The sequence below is a fragment of the Nipponia nippon genome, unplaced genomic scaffold (assembly GCF_047370975.1).
Source record: "Nipponia nippon isolate SJK-2023a ecotype South Korea unplaced genomic scaffold, ASM4737097v1 scaffold_8, whole genome shotgun sequence".
Taxonomy (NCBI): domain Eukaryota; kingdom Metazoa; phylum Chordata; class Aves; order Pelecaniformes; family Threskiornithidae; genus Nipponia; species Nipponia nippon.
Genome location: NW_028262402.1, coordinates 39120975 through 39134889, shown reverse-complemented (window position 1 = coordinate 39134889; position 13915 = coordinate 39120975). Strand labels below are relative to the sequence as shown.

The window sequence follows — 13915 nt, the reverse complement described above, 5'->3', positions numbered from 1 at the left end:
AATCTGTACAGCCGTCTTAGCCATTGGAACACCTCTTGCAGGAGTCTGAGAGCAACAGACCCTAATACAGCCAGTGGACCTGCAATTAGTACATTTAACTGGGATATCGGAGTTTGGGATAGCAGTATAAATCAGATGTAGAAGTTTGGATCTATACTTCCTTCATACTGGTTGATGTGCTTATTGATGGGGCTATTGGTTCTTCAGGGGCAGAAGGAATAATGAGGCTGTATGCGTAGAATTTACTATTTTAAATGCACATTTTCTTCTGATGCTGTTCTTTCATCCTGTGTCTGCCGAAGAGAATCACCTATCTGTGGAATGAAAACCATTTGTAAAATTGACTGTGGTAAGTAATTATCCACAAGGCTAGTTGTCAGGCAAGGCCAAGAGGTCTTCTTGCACAGCAACCCGTGTTGGGGTGAAAAGAGAGTTCAGAGCAGCCATAGCATACTTAATCCTTTTTCTTCTATCTTCTCTTTAAGCACTGGATGTATTTTGGGAGTCGGACTTGTTCTTTCACTTATGAGTCACAGTAGCCAAACAGAATCACGAGTGCATGTTTCTGCTTTATTGCGAAAACTCTGCAAATACCTGGACAGCAGTGAGGACCAAAGCAGATGGGTCCAGGAGGTATGACCTATTTTATCACAAATCTTAAGTCTTCCTTTTACTTTCTTGCCTCCCTTTAATAACTGTAGACTTTTTACTGAAGCTTTGTATCTGTAGTACTGGAATGCTTGGTTTCTATTATTTGTTTCACAATATATGGTTTTATATCTGCTGAAGAAACCTATAATAATAATAGAATCACCTGTGATGCTGCACAAACATTAAGAAACTGCCTGAAAAGATAACAGATGTCATTCTTTAAAGTCCTCCTTTAATTCCTTAACCTCAAATTAAATTGTTGAAAGTTGGGTCCTGAGTAACTGTGGATATGGGTCTCTCTTATATACAGTTGTTTACTGCTTATCTGATCTACTAGAAAGCAGACAGCACATTATTCTGAGATAACCTTAATTCTAATATTTCCTCCTTCAGTATGCCTTCTGTTTCCTTCTTCAAAAGCTGCTGTCACTGGCTGATGTGAATCTTGCGCTTGTGAATGCTGCTATGGTCCCATTTGCTGTTCTCTATGTTTTGAAGACTTTATAACTGAGCTCTTCTAAATTTGAGCATGCATTTCAATTTGTTTTGCCAAGATCTATCCTCCCAAGTTTTGACGTGGTCTATGCACCAAGTCTATAACCTTGTTGAGGTAAAACTTGAGAAAGAAAAGTGATGAAATTGGAGGAGTTTACAACAGAAAACAAGAATCAGAATAATCAGGTGTTTTACACAAAAAAGCAATCCTGTACCTGATATATGTAAGCCTACAGCAGCTGAACAGCTGAGTTGCATAATCCTCTGTTTTTCTAAGGGAGTTAGCAGATATTGGTAGTAGTATTCTCTTTCCCCTCTTGGTACTGCTCTGAAAGCTCTTTATTAAAGGTCTTTTTTTATGGAGTTTAATTTTTTTGGCAGTACATGTATGTTGGGGATTAGCCTTTTGCAGTTTATGGTTCATGCATTAAAATGACTTACAGCTATGAAATCATTTTTCTCTCCCCAGAGGTCTCAAAGTGCTTTACTGAACTTAAACTGGGTTCAATACAGCAACTTCTGAGATGGAAGGCAGCAGCTGTTTAACGTCATGAGATAGTTTGGGATGAGAAGCAAAACCTACTCTTTTCAATTAAAATCTCTGTAAGGAATTGTACAGATAATTACATGAGTAAAATTTGGCCAGCACCTTAGGATGAATACTGCTATATTTATAAGATGCGCAAGAGGCGCTCTCAGAGCTATAAATGGCTGGGATATAATCCTGTACTTGGGAGGTAACTTTGGCCTGCTGCAGCAAGAGGTACAATCTGAGCATTACTTGCTCCAAGTCAAATTGTTGTGAATCCTGCACAGTAGCTAGGTGTTCTCTACTTCCCTTATAGTCATGTGTTGTTCTGTTGCTTAGCTTTGGTACAAAGGAGGTTAAACAGTTGGCACAGTTGCCTTGCTGAAAGACTTCATTTCCTTATTCTCCGCGTCTAAGGCTGAAGAACAGAAAAGCAGTGTCACTTGTGAATCCTTCTGCAAAGACGTGAGGCTAGTGTCATGCACTGTGTGTGGGAGACAATTCTACTACATGCTCCTCTTCTGGCTTTGTGGACCTGCTTGTAGCCCTGATGGAATCACAGCATGCTGTGTATGTTCATATAAATAAAAATCAGATACTTGTGTTGAGAAGAATAACTACATTTGTGTGGAAGATCAGGAGTTTGAGCTACATAAAACCAGAAGTACTTCCAAGCTTTAGTTGTATTTGTTTAATGTTAGCATCAGTGAAGAATCTTTCAGGGAGGGAACAAACATCTGAAAGTATAAATTGAAAATGTCATGGCTTTTTTATCATGCTGACACATTGCTACAGTGAATTTGATCAGACACTGGTTAACAGAGTTAAATAATTTTTTTTTTCAGGTACTTGCCTATTCTGTGGCCTGTTGCTGTGTCTCTGCTTTCAGTGTTGGAATCATAGAAGCAGCTGAGGCTGAGGAGGCCATGAACAAGCTACGGACCTTAGTGGAGAATAATCAGCAGGTCATAATTCAGTGTTTGGGCTTTGCTTCAGTTCTGGTTTTCTCTCACCTGTTTAATATTGGATATTGCTTTACCCAGATTGTAACTTCAAGAAAATTATATTGATCTACTCTCAGCAGTAACTAACATTGAGCGTGTTGCGCACACTGTGCAATTACCAAGACTACCACTTAATCCATTGATGCATTGTCTACAGGTGTATAGCAATTACCAGACAGTGAAATAAAAACAGATTTTATATGTTTGATTGCATTTAGAAGAGAAGTTGATATTTTTGAGTTCTTCATGTCTTTAGTCCCTGCATCCTGCCAGTTTTTGTCTCTTTTATAACATGTTTCTTTAGATTCCTTTTCCTAGTAGGAAAATACATCTACTGTGCTCTTCTGAATTTTTGCTTTCCCTTAGCCTCCAGACAGTGCCAGACCACATCCATAGCTTCCTCCAGGTGTCTGTTTCATCCCTAGTGTCCTAGGGTTACAATCTAAAAATGCCAAAAACAGTCGCCATATTTCAGTGCATGTTCTTTTTTGTTAAATGTTTGCCAGAAGAAAAGAGAGGGGAGAAAAAAAAAGAGGGGAAAAAAAAAAGGCAACCATTTTGAATCAAAGCCTGCTATTACACTAATCAACTGTTTAGAATGTTTTTAACTGGAAAATAGGAAGTCAAAACAAACTACTTTTGCTACAGCTTTTTATCTTCCTATCAGAAAGTCTGCTCTAAAATAAAGGCTCCAGAGCAATCTGTGTGCCAAAGATCAGTATTTAATCTCAGAAAACCCTTTGTCACTTGACATGAGAAAATACTTGAAATAAGAAAGCATCTGGTATTTTAGACAAAGGCATTAGTTACAATTATTGGGAAATACTAAATATTTAAGTAATGTTTCAATAATAAGTATTAAAGAGAATACAGAATCTTTTGGAAGACCTCTTTTTTAATGTGTCTTTTTCACCTTACAGACCCACGGTTTTGCTTTAGCTCTAGGTGCAGTGGTACATGGATTGTCAGCTTGTGGTCATGGCAAAGCCGAAGACCTGAGTAACAGACTAATGCCAGCCTGGATAAAAATTGTGCTTGCAGAGGTAAAGGAGTTTGAATTGGTACCCTGGTTTTTTTGGGGGGGTGGGACGTGATTTTAAATGAACAGTAGGGACATAATTTTCCTGCTTCTGCAGGAGTGATACTGGGAAAAGTTAGGACTATGTGAACATGCTGTTTGATATTTGGAAGCAAAAATATATCTTAGGGCTGTTTGCTAAAGGAAAAAGAAAATGTTTCTCTTCTGCTTGGATGATTTATGAGAAATGCTTATCTCAATGAGATCTTAATTTGGATGTCTTTACTAATTTGGAACAATATCCAAGGATAAAATCTAGATTATTAAATGAAGATGCCTTGTGAAATTAGGTGCTGCTTATCAAAATTGGAATAACAGAATGGTGATTATAGCGCCTCAATTGTTATAATAATTTTAATTTATCTCACTGTAACAAAAATAGTGTGTTTGAAATCAAACTCTAAACTTACACATTAAGATTGCAGCTGAAAGTAAGTATCAATAAGAAACAGTGTTTCAGAGTGGAATTGCACTGACATATTTTCTGGAATACAGACTGTGCTAGAAGAAAGTGCTTTGTCAGGGAGAAATGCACGATGATTTCAGATTGAGGGGTGGAGCAGGGGGAAGCTAAAGTGTTCATTCACCAAGAGAGAGATGAATAATTAATCCGCCATGCTGGAGTCTGACCTGAAAAGGTTGTTGGGATGAGAGATGTACAAGTGATAGCAGTCACAGTTTTTAAGTTGGAAGAAGCAAGTGTTTTGTCCTACAGTAGTGTTGTGTGACCGCATTGACCCACCGATCCTGAATTACGCTTCCAGGGTTCTCCAACAATGCAGCGTCTGGCTGCTGTCAGTGGGCTGGTTGCACTGGCGGGCTCTGAAGGAGGCATGATACAGGTGAGAACATGCAAGCAAATGGTACCTTTATCTATTCTAGAAATTTGGCTAGAAGGCAAGATGGAATGACATCCTCTGCGCCCTTAGAGCAGTGGTTACATACCAGGGCATCGCATTTATGCAGTGGTGAATCATGTTGGGTATGAACCAAGCAGGATAGAATTACAATGTGTAAAATGGGGTCTGTTCCATTTTCCCGTCATATGGCCCATGTGCAGTGCCATTGGGGAAAAGTTTACAGCCATGTAGGCTTTCTCCTTTTCTCTTTCACTCCCCCACAAAAAGGCATGTATGCAAATTTAATCTGTCTTTTCAGCACTTGTTCTCTGTTTTGTTGTTTCTTTTTTTCCCTTATAAAATTATTATTTTTTTTTTTATTATTTTTCCCTGGTAGCTGAAATCTGAGAGCATTCAGTCCTCCCAGTTTCAAAGTAAGCTGAATGAAGTCATCAGAACCCTTACACAGGTAAGAAGGTAGCCTCTGTTTCCTGCTTTGGATAATGCACTAGGGTACTGTGACACCTTGCACAAACAGGCCAAATCTGTTTAAAGAAACTGCATAATGTCTGTGCCCAGCTTGAATGAGGCAACGTAGGGAAATTTGTCTAACTAGTGGGTTTTTGTCTCAACAGATAATCAGTTTTTCGGGGCAGATTGGCCTTCAGACAAATGCAGCAGGACTTTTGGGATGCCTTCATATGTCCTCTTTGTCTTCTACTCAGAACAGGGCATCCGGTAAGATGCTTTATTACTGCTGCTTAAAGAACATATAGAACTCTTGGTTTTAGCACTTCCCACTGTATAAAAAAGCCAACACTTAAAAACTGGTCCATAACAAGAGCAAGCTGACTTTTCAAAAGTATTTTTCTAGAAGAGATCACCTCTGGTTAGCTGAAGTCAAAAACTAGTGTTCTGTGCCCTTTCAGTGTAGCAATTAGGACAGAAATTCATATTCTGTTGATGCATCATTACCTTCTGGTGTTGTTGCAATATCCATTGCTAAAATAGCGGCAGGATTACACCATTGATGAAATACCAGTAATAGGAGGGAGCTAATGAAGTGGAAGCTGTTCCCTTCAGTGTGAACCAACTTGGGAACCAATAATATGAAGTGTAGGTAAACTTCCTCATCACAGAAAAAAAGATTCTTGGAGTTTCTGCTTTTGTATAATCTTGGCACATGTGCCTGAGGTTAGGTAGATATGGAATGTCTGTGTTGTATTAAACTTACTAAGCTTTTGAAGCTCTCTCTTTTAAAGCCTGACTCATGGTGGCTGATACATTTTAAGGAAGTTCTTATCCCTAGCTTTTCAGTTGGTCGATGAATTTGTTTTTTCAGACCTAGCACCTGTCACCAACACAAATGTTTAGGTTGCCTTAGAAGTGGAAAGGCCAATGCATCTATCGATAATCTAGTGGTCTAAATGCTTTGAGTCACCTACATAACTAGTTAGCTCAAACATAGCTCAGTTTGGCCTTTGAATTTACATGGGAGCTGGAGGTTATAATTTCTGCTGACATGTTTTGGTTATATAAACAGTCTTTTTGTCTTCACAGTTCCTCCAGATTTTAGCTACTTGCCTGAAAACAGCTTTATCAGGGCAGCCATTGACTTTGCCATTGAAAGTGGAAAGAAAGGTAAGAAGAGATCAAACTACAGTATTCCCCTGGGAAATTTGTTATGACTATAAAAGGCGACCCTAATAACCTGCTTCTATTTGCTAAGAGAACTTTCCTAAATACTAATTTGAACTTCACTAATGTGGGATATTTAATCTCTAAACAAAAAATTGAATAATACTTGAAAAGATAAGGTAGAATTGTGTAGTTAGGGCTTTAGTTTTCTCTGAATTTTTATGACTTTTTAAACACTTTCCCTTTCACCGTCCCTCTGTGTCTGTGAGATGATGTATCTTCCATGTGGGAATGAAAATCAAATCACTTTAAGTGTTAGCATGTATCCTCAGGAATACTCCATCATCGGGCAAACTTTATGCTGCCCCTTATTTTAGTGATCTAGGTTAAGATTCTCTGTAACAGAGTGGTATTCAAATGGATTACTACTATGTGTGATAAATGCAAAGGAACCTGAAGAAAGTATGCTCTTACATGAGGAATGCTGGTAAAAGAGAGATGTCTTGGAGTACAGTCTTAAGGGAGATAAAGCACAGGAGATTATTCCTGTATGGAGCTAAGTGAGCTCGCTGCCGTCCTATGAAGCAGGCTTTGCTTTCCGTGGAGGTAAAAATTGCCCATGCCTTGCGTCCAGGAGTACAAGTTTTGTGGCCTGCACCTACAGGATGGGGAAGGAGAGCAGTGTCAGAAAACTTTGCTGTTCTCCTACTAACAAATGCAAAAATACTACCCTACTAGATGAGGAATATCTGTAATTAACTCATAAATTGGTTCAAGGAGAAGGATCCAGGAAGTTTCTATTTATCAGTAAAAAAAAGCCTTTTTTGATAGGACATTAATGTTAAAAATACAACTGTTGGTTACAAACAAGAGATAGCTAATTCTCAGATACAAAAAGACATAACAGTAATGTTATAATGCTTCTCAGTTCTTCACTACAGGTTGGTCTTCAGTGCAGTGTTCACATTTTTTTCCTAAGCTGTTTAGACAAATGTGTGTATATAAAATTCAGACTGTGAATCTTCTGTTGTAGGTCCTGAATCTGTCCCAGCTGAGCTGGTGAAAGTAGCACTGGCACCCATTGCATTAGTTGGAGAAAGCCATCAGTATCCACCTGTAAACTGGGCATCCATTCTTTCTCCTTTGATGAGGCTAAACTTTGGTAAGATTAATAGTTTTCCATTGTCTTTTGTACTTGTCACAAGACTTCTTTACTAACACAGCTTTCACAAACTGTAGAGCCCACTTCAGGGCTTGAAGTTATTGTAGGGATTGAAGTGTTTGCTGTGCTTTCAAGACCAACTTTTTAATGTTTTGAAGAATATATTTGTGATCACTGTGTGGGCACAGTTTGTTTTAACTCAAGAAAAGGCTAGAGAACATCAGAGCTGAGATGTTTGGAGCACTATTGGAAGTTCCCTGAAACACTGGTGAAATTGGACCGAATTTTTCATTTGAACTTTCTAAAGTAAGAAGAGTCCGTCATGAAACTCAACTAAATGTTTCTTATTTTCAGTATCCACTAAATGCTGGTCCAGTGTGTGTGTGTGTCAGAGGCTGCAGGCAGCTTTATCACAAGTATGAACTGCTCTGTAGTTCCATCTAGCTATCACTAGTCTGAAATACACTTTCTACTAAATTACCCTGGTTGACAGAGGAAAGCATATCCCTTTTTCCATCACGATCCTGATTTTGTCAGTGCTTCTAAGAGCATTTTTTCTTCATGCTGGAGAGTAGCTTTGATCCTGAAGTCCTGTGTTGGGCAGCTTGTATAATATTTTTCTACTCAGGATATCTGTTGGTGCCTGTTTTTGTTGATTTAAGTGTCTGAGTGTCAAACTCATTTCCTTAAAAAACCCCCAACAAACTACTGTGCGAAGTTCCATATTCCCTTGTTTGATTCCACTGAGTTTTGTTTCTCCTGATTTAGGTAACTGTTATTACTGGCTTCGCAGATTCTCTTACAACTGGATTGAGCAAGCGCTGTTGTGTTTAAATTGATGTGCGCTTTAGAGCCCAGAATGTGGAAGGTTGTTCTTATTTCTTTCTGGTGTTTATTTTACTTACACAGAGTGCTTGTATAAGCACTAGAAATCATTGAACTGTCCTATGAGGAACAATTTCTTGCTAGATACAGAAAGATTTGGCTACATAGTAAACATTTTTTGCTTATACTTGAGCTGCAACTTCTGTTTTACGTGCTATTCTTGCAATGGATTGTGAAGTCTTTTGTAAGAATAAGTGAAAGAATTTCCTATACTGAGCTGTGCAGTCCATGCTGATGCAAATTTGTGTGCCTTATGAATAGCTGAAACTTGTTAAATGCATGGGGGATTTTTTTTATTCCTGTTTTTCACTTGGGAGTCTTACTTTTGTGTATCGGGGAATTCCAGAGGAAACAGTACATTGGTTTTGTGGCTATGTTTTTATTGACTTCAGACAGCATCATAATCTGCGTTTTTATACATAATTTCTCTTGACTATTCCTCTGTAGTGTTGTGAAAGTTGCACACCATTCTCTAGATTATATATACATGCAGAAATAGGTCTTGCTGTGTACTAACGAGCAATATTTGTGTTGTGCTAGAATGCAGAACAGTTGTATTATCACCTAACAGTCCACCTAGAAATGTGGCACTCCAACACAGTTATTGTGGAACAGCTATATAATGAATATTTTTATGAAAATTAAGACTATATGCTCAATTCTCTCAGATTCTCTAGGTCACTGTTATTCATGGCTGAGAATTCATGACTGGTTTTATGAACCTTAAATGGTTCACAAATTCTACTGTGAAGATTTCTTCATCTGTAAACATACTGAAGACAGCAGATTGCTTTCTAATCTTACAAGGTTTAGTGCAGTTGTTGCTGAGCAGAAACCATATAAGGTGATTGAAGTAATACCTGTTTGTTATTCAGTGGTGCTCTGAAGTGAACAGTCATAGGCAAATCATAATCTGTGTCTTAGCAGTCCAAGCTAGTAAGAGGCAATTTTTGAATTGGTTACCAAATTATCTTGTTACTATTTTACTTAACTTCTTGTATAAGATATTTTCTTTTGAAGATCCTGATACTAGACTCTTAAATCTCCGCTTTGTTCATGCACTAATGTTAGTGAACTTTATAAAAGTTGTGCTATATAGATTGCCACTTCCATTACTGAAAGAACATTTTAACTTGCAAAGCACCTATTTACGTTTTATGTTGACATTTAACAGTAACGTATCTTCTGTCTAATGGGTCAAATGCTAGTATAATACTTAAATTGTTTGTCCTTATGTTGCTGTAGCAATCATGAACTATATGGAAGCCATGCCATTGCTCAAAGTACCTCTTGAACATATTCATGATGAGTTATTCTATTAAGAAACAGGCTGTGCCAGTCATTAAGGGACTTTAAAGAGAAATCAATAAGGATTCCATAACCATCAAAACCTCTATGCACAGTAAGGTCTTCCCTTGTGTTAACCTGGAGGATGCTGTAACCAAGCACCCACAGCAGTAACAGTGACAAACCTGTGTTTTGTGACACATTATATGAACGTGGGGTATACAGAAGAGTAGAAACGTGAACAAATGCTAATTATTCCTACATTTAGCAGGAAGGAATATTGACTCATTTTTCTTTCTGTAGATTGTCTTCTCTTTATTTGGCAAGGAGTTCTTTAATTTTTACTTTTCTTACCATTCCCACATTTTCATTCTTGAGTGAATTGAAATGAACTTCGACAAACCCTGAGATTTCTTCCTGAAAGTGCATGAATGGGAAGAGGAGTCTTCTAACATGTATGTGTTAAAAGCTTTGAGCAGCATCTCCAGAAAAGCAAATTTTAATGTAGTGCTCTAGTAGAACAATAACCCTCCTTTATTTTGAGTTGAGAACAAATTTAAAGTAAAACATAGTTTCTTCATAACTTCTGTTTGTTTTCTTCTGCTTTAGGTGATGAGGTAAAACATCTCTGCCTTCAACTGACTGTGACACAGGCCCAGTCATCTCAAAATGCAGCAATGCTTTTGGGGATGTGGGTGGCACCTCCTCTTGTCTATAGTCTAAGTGTACGTATGTCAGATAATTTGTGGGACCTCAGCACCTCTTTCCTATAATATTCCTCAGTGATGATGTTTAGGATGTCTCACCTGAAAAGGATTACCAGGTTCAAAATTCTGCAGAAATATTTTTTAACAAATATTCATAGTGAGAGAAGAGCTATTCTGGAGCCTTGAAATAACAGGCAGACTTAAGATCTGCTACATTGGTTTTACTTAAATTGCTTAATACCTTTTTCCTCTCTCTTGTTTCGTGTTATAGCTCTGATAACCTAGAGATGTAAGAAGGCATGGCATGAAGGGAGAAAAAGTATCTTTTATTATACCAGCTGATACTCTTAGAAAAAAGTCCCACCTCTCTGTCCAAAAGCTTGCCTGCTTCTTCCAGCAATGTCTCGTGATCTAGGAAAACGTGTTACTTCTTGAAAACCTTGCCTTAATTCTGTAGGTAGTTAACAGACCTATAGCGTAATCAAATTTGGGCTTATCCTCCACTACAGTGCAGTTCTTCTTACAGAAGTACAACATGGACTCCATGATATGTAAAACTCCCTGAATCCCACAGTGCAATTGGCTGTGAAGTTCTGTCAGTTTATACAAGTTGAGGAGCAAGTTCATGACAGCTCTCAGAAAATCCATTGTGGATTCCTGTGATCTTTTCCAGTTCTTCAAGTGGTATTTTTGTCTTGTAATTTTTAATTCACTAGTCTTCACAGATGTATAAAGACTTGGCAGTTCTAAGATACATAATTGGTAAGGTACCAAAAAAAGAAAGATTTTATTTCTGAGCACCAGTTTCTCACTGTAGTGGGGATTTGAGGTCACAAAATTATCTCAACCACAGAGTGTGTAAGCTTTGCATTCCTTCAAGGTAATTATTCCTTCTTCCTTACTGGCTAGCAATATTAATGGTGCCAGGAGTACCATACTTCTGTCCTTGGCTGTCTAGTTAGTCTGTATGCTTTATGTACGAATGCAGTGGGCACCATATAGGGAAATCACAATTGTCCTGCCAGTACAGAGACATGATATCTAGGGTTCACTGAAAGAAGGTTCCTCAGTTTTTAAGGAAAATAGAATATTGACATGTTTGAACTCTTTTTAATTCAAGCAATTCATCAAAAGAGGGAAGAAGAATTGAGAAGTATTTATGACTTTGAGTGCTTTTTTAAGTGATGTTTGAGCCACTTTTTTATAATTTCATCCTTTATAACAATAGGTGAAGGTCAGTGAAGAGCTAAAATCTGAAACTAAGCTAAAGTTTTTGCTTTTCAGATGAAAACCCAGAAATACCTTTTCATGTCCCTGCCCCTGTGGATGAAACATGTTGCAGAGGACAAACTACAGTCTTTTACAGAAGTGTTTCTGATACAACAATTTGAAGTGAAGAACCGCACAAAAACCCCAGAAATGTGCCAGTGTGTTTTACAGGGGCTCATGCAGGCAATGAAACTTCCAAACCCTGCCCAGTACTGCTGGAGCTTTCTGTGCCAGGCTGTGGAGAAAATATTTGAGCTTCTACCAAATGAGGTTCAGGTAAGGAATAAGTATGAGGTGTATGAACATTGTAACTAGATATTTTTAATGATGGTAAGTCCCATCATTTTGCACTGAAACATCAGGTTTGAAACATGAAGCAGATGTAAAATTTTTAGTGATAGCAGTTAAGATGCCTGCATAATTTCAATTTAAGTTACTTTCAGATATTCTTTAGAATATGACTAAGTTGTGAAACTAATTTAATGTACAGTTTTCCCTCATAAATGATTTGGTAATGGAAAAATACAGTAGTAGTACTAGAATAAACGTTACTGAAACAGAAGCAGAGAACAATCGGAAGGTTTTCTGTTTACCCTACAGATGATTCAGCTTCTCACAGTGATTTAAAGAAACTATCTAGCTACAGAAAATATGCCCAAGGATGGGCACTTTTCCATTAACAAAAAAACAAACTCTTTAAAAGTTTTCAGATATCATTATTCCTTCATAATTAAGTACATTGAAGTCCCCAGCAAATACAGAATTTCTAAAATAGAATAAATAAAACAAGGCTAGAGACTGGATTAAATATTCATCATGATCATTAACAAAGTTCCTGGACTCACCAATTTTAATGATGAAGAAACCTGGAAATATACATGTAAACAGGCATTTACTTTTCTGTTTCCAGAGAGGTGAACTGGAGGTGTATATTGATGTAGCAAAATGTATCTCAGAAATGGCTGATTCAGAGATTGATCGCATTGTCCAGATCTCTAAGGTAATGATGTTTTATGCCTGGTCTTTTATCACCAAATCATGTGAAACAAGCATGCCTTACCATTTTTCTTATCACCAGAGTGTTTTAGCTTATTGGGAGCATTGACTGTTTTATCTGCCAATGCAAGTAAGAGCATTCTGGCTCTAATTTTGCAGGCAGCAGAGAGAAGCAAAAGCGATAAGAGCCCATATCCAAAACTGTCTCAAGACAACTGAAATACTACTGATTTCACCTGGGAACTTTGAACTGGAGAGTCTAAGCAACTTGGTCAAGTTCAGGCAGGGCTCTGTTAGCAGAACAGGAATGGTGTTAGATCTGAATCCCAGACCAATGATGCAAACAGCAGACCATAGTCCTCTTTGATTAACATAACTACCTACTGGAAACAGACCATAAATGCATTCTGGTGACTAGCTGTGCTTGAACTGGTGGATCCTTGCTTTTGTTAAAAATGTGAAATACTTTGAACAATCTTTCATTCTTGACTTAATGTGCTATATTTGCATTCATGCTCATAATGTTTCCTGGTAGACAAGATGGCTAAGGATGACAATGGAATAGAAAAGCTTTCAGCTTCTAGCTCACCAGTGGAATTAGCCAATTAGCAGTGGAATTCTTAGCAGCTGAAATGCTAAGGAAATGACCTGTGTGGAAGGACTTGATGGTTTCAGATCAGATTGTTGCAAACAAACATCCATGACATAAACCCATGTTGTTCTGTTTACTGACATATTCACTAGAGAATCAAGCATTTAAATAGGTTAGGGAAGCTGAACTGTCATTTCCTTGTATCTTTGAGTTCTTATTTCCACACTGGAAAACGCCATTTAAGAAAACCTTTTTTGTCACTGCGATGAATCTGTCTTAACAAGAAGAGTTGAGTCTCCAGAACTGTGAAGCTGGTTCATTTCAATTTAAAGGGGAATGTAAAATTTAAAGCAGTATGAAAACAGCCAAACTGTACTGGTTTGCAGTTTGCCGGACTATTTAGAAGCATGTAAAATTAAAGAAATATGTACAGTCTTCTGTTTCATAATTTGTCTTGAAGAAAAATGAGCCTGCTAGATAATGAAAGAATTTCTCTCCCTTTTTTATAAAGATGAATGCAGCATCTACTGTTCCCACAAGAAAGGTATGTTTTAATTTAACATGTTTTTTAATTCCACTTGCAGAACAATATAGAGAAGGCCACATTCACAAAAGTGTATTTAATTTCTCAAGGCAGACTGCCTCTGATGAACATGAGTGCCGTGATTGATACTGTGGCAGGATATCACCAGAAAGAAAGTATTTTATGGATGCTCTTGCATAGTTTCTATCATGCTCGTATTGTGAGCCATGAAAACACAGGTAAGGTCAGACTTAAAGAAT

At 37.7% G+C, this 13915-nt stretch overlaps 2 protein-coding genes across 9 annotated transcripts in view; one reads left to right on the top strand and one right to left on the bottom strand.

The window, feature by feature from the left end:
• FOCAD (focadhesin) overlaps window positions 1–13915 on the top strand; it is a 135734-nt gene that overhangs the window by 108350 nt on the left and 13469 nt on the right. For 6 of the 8 annotated variants that reach the window (XR_015700932.1, XM_087741424.1, XM_087741425.1 and 3 more), the window contains 12 exons: window positions 486–633; window positions 2521–2640; window positions 3600–3722; window positions 4522–4599; window positions 4994–5065; window positions 5232–5334; window positions 6157–6237; window positions 7268–7396; window positions 10178–10293; window positions 11560–11820; window positions 12455–12544; window positions 13717–13894. Coding sequence is in view for 6 of the 8 variants with exons in the window: in XM_087741424.1 (XP_087597550.1) it covers window positions 486–633; window positions 2521–2640; window positions 3600–3722; window positions 4522–4599; window positions 4994–5065; window positions 5232–5334; window positions 6157–6237; window positions 7268–7396; window positions 10178–10293; window positions 11560–11820; window positions 12455–12544; window positions 13717–13894 (1499 nt within the window). In the remaining 2 variants the exon portion in view is untranslated. Of the gene's footprint in view, window positions 1–485; window positions 634–2520; window positions 2641–3599; window positions 3723–4521; window positions 4600–4993; window positions 5066–5231; window positions 5335–6156; window positions 6238–7267; window positions 7397–10177; window positions 10294–11559; window positions 11821–12454; window positions 12545–13643; window positions 13677–13716; window positions 13895–13915 lie in introns of all 8 variants that reach the window. The other 2 variants (XR_015700933.1, XM_087741428.1) reach the window with 2 other exon arrangements.
• The window catches only part of HACD4 (3-hydroxyacyl-CoA dehydratase 4), a 39876-nt gene continuing 28544 nt past the window's right edge, over window positions 2584–13915 (bottom strand). The window contains exons 9-10 of the mRNA XM_009471007.2: window positions 6709–6892; window positions 2584–2688 (exon numbers count right to left, since the gene is read on the bottom strand). The gene's annotated coding sequence lies outside the window, so the exon portion shown is untranslated. The remainder of the gene's footprint in view (window positions 2689–6708; window positions 6893–13915) is intronic.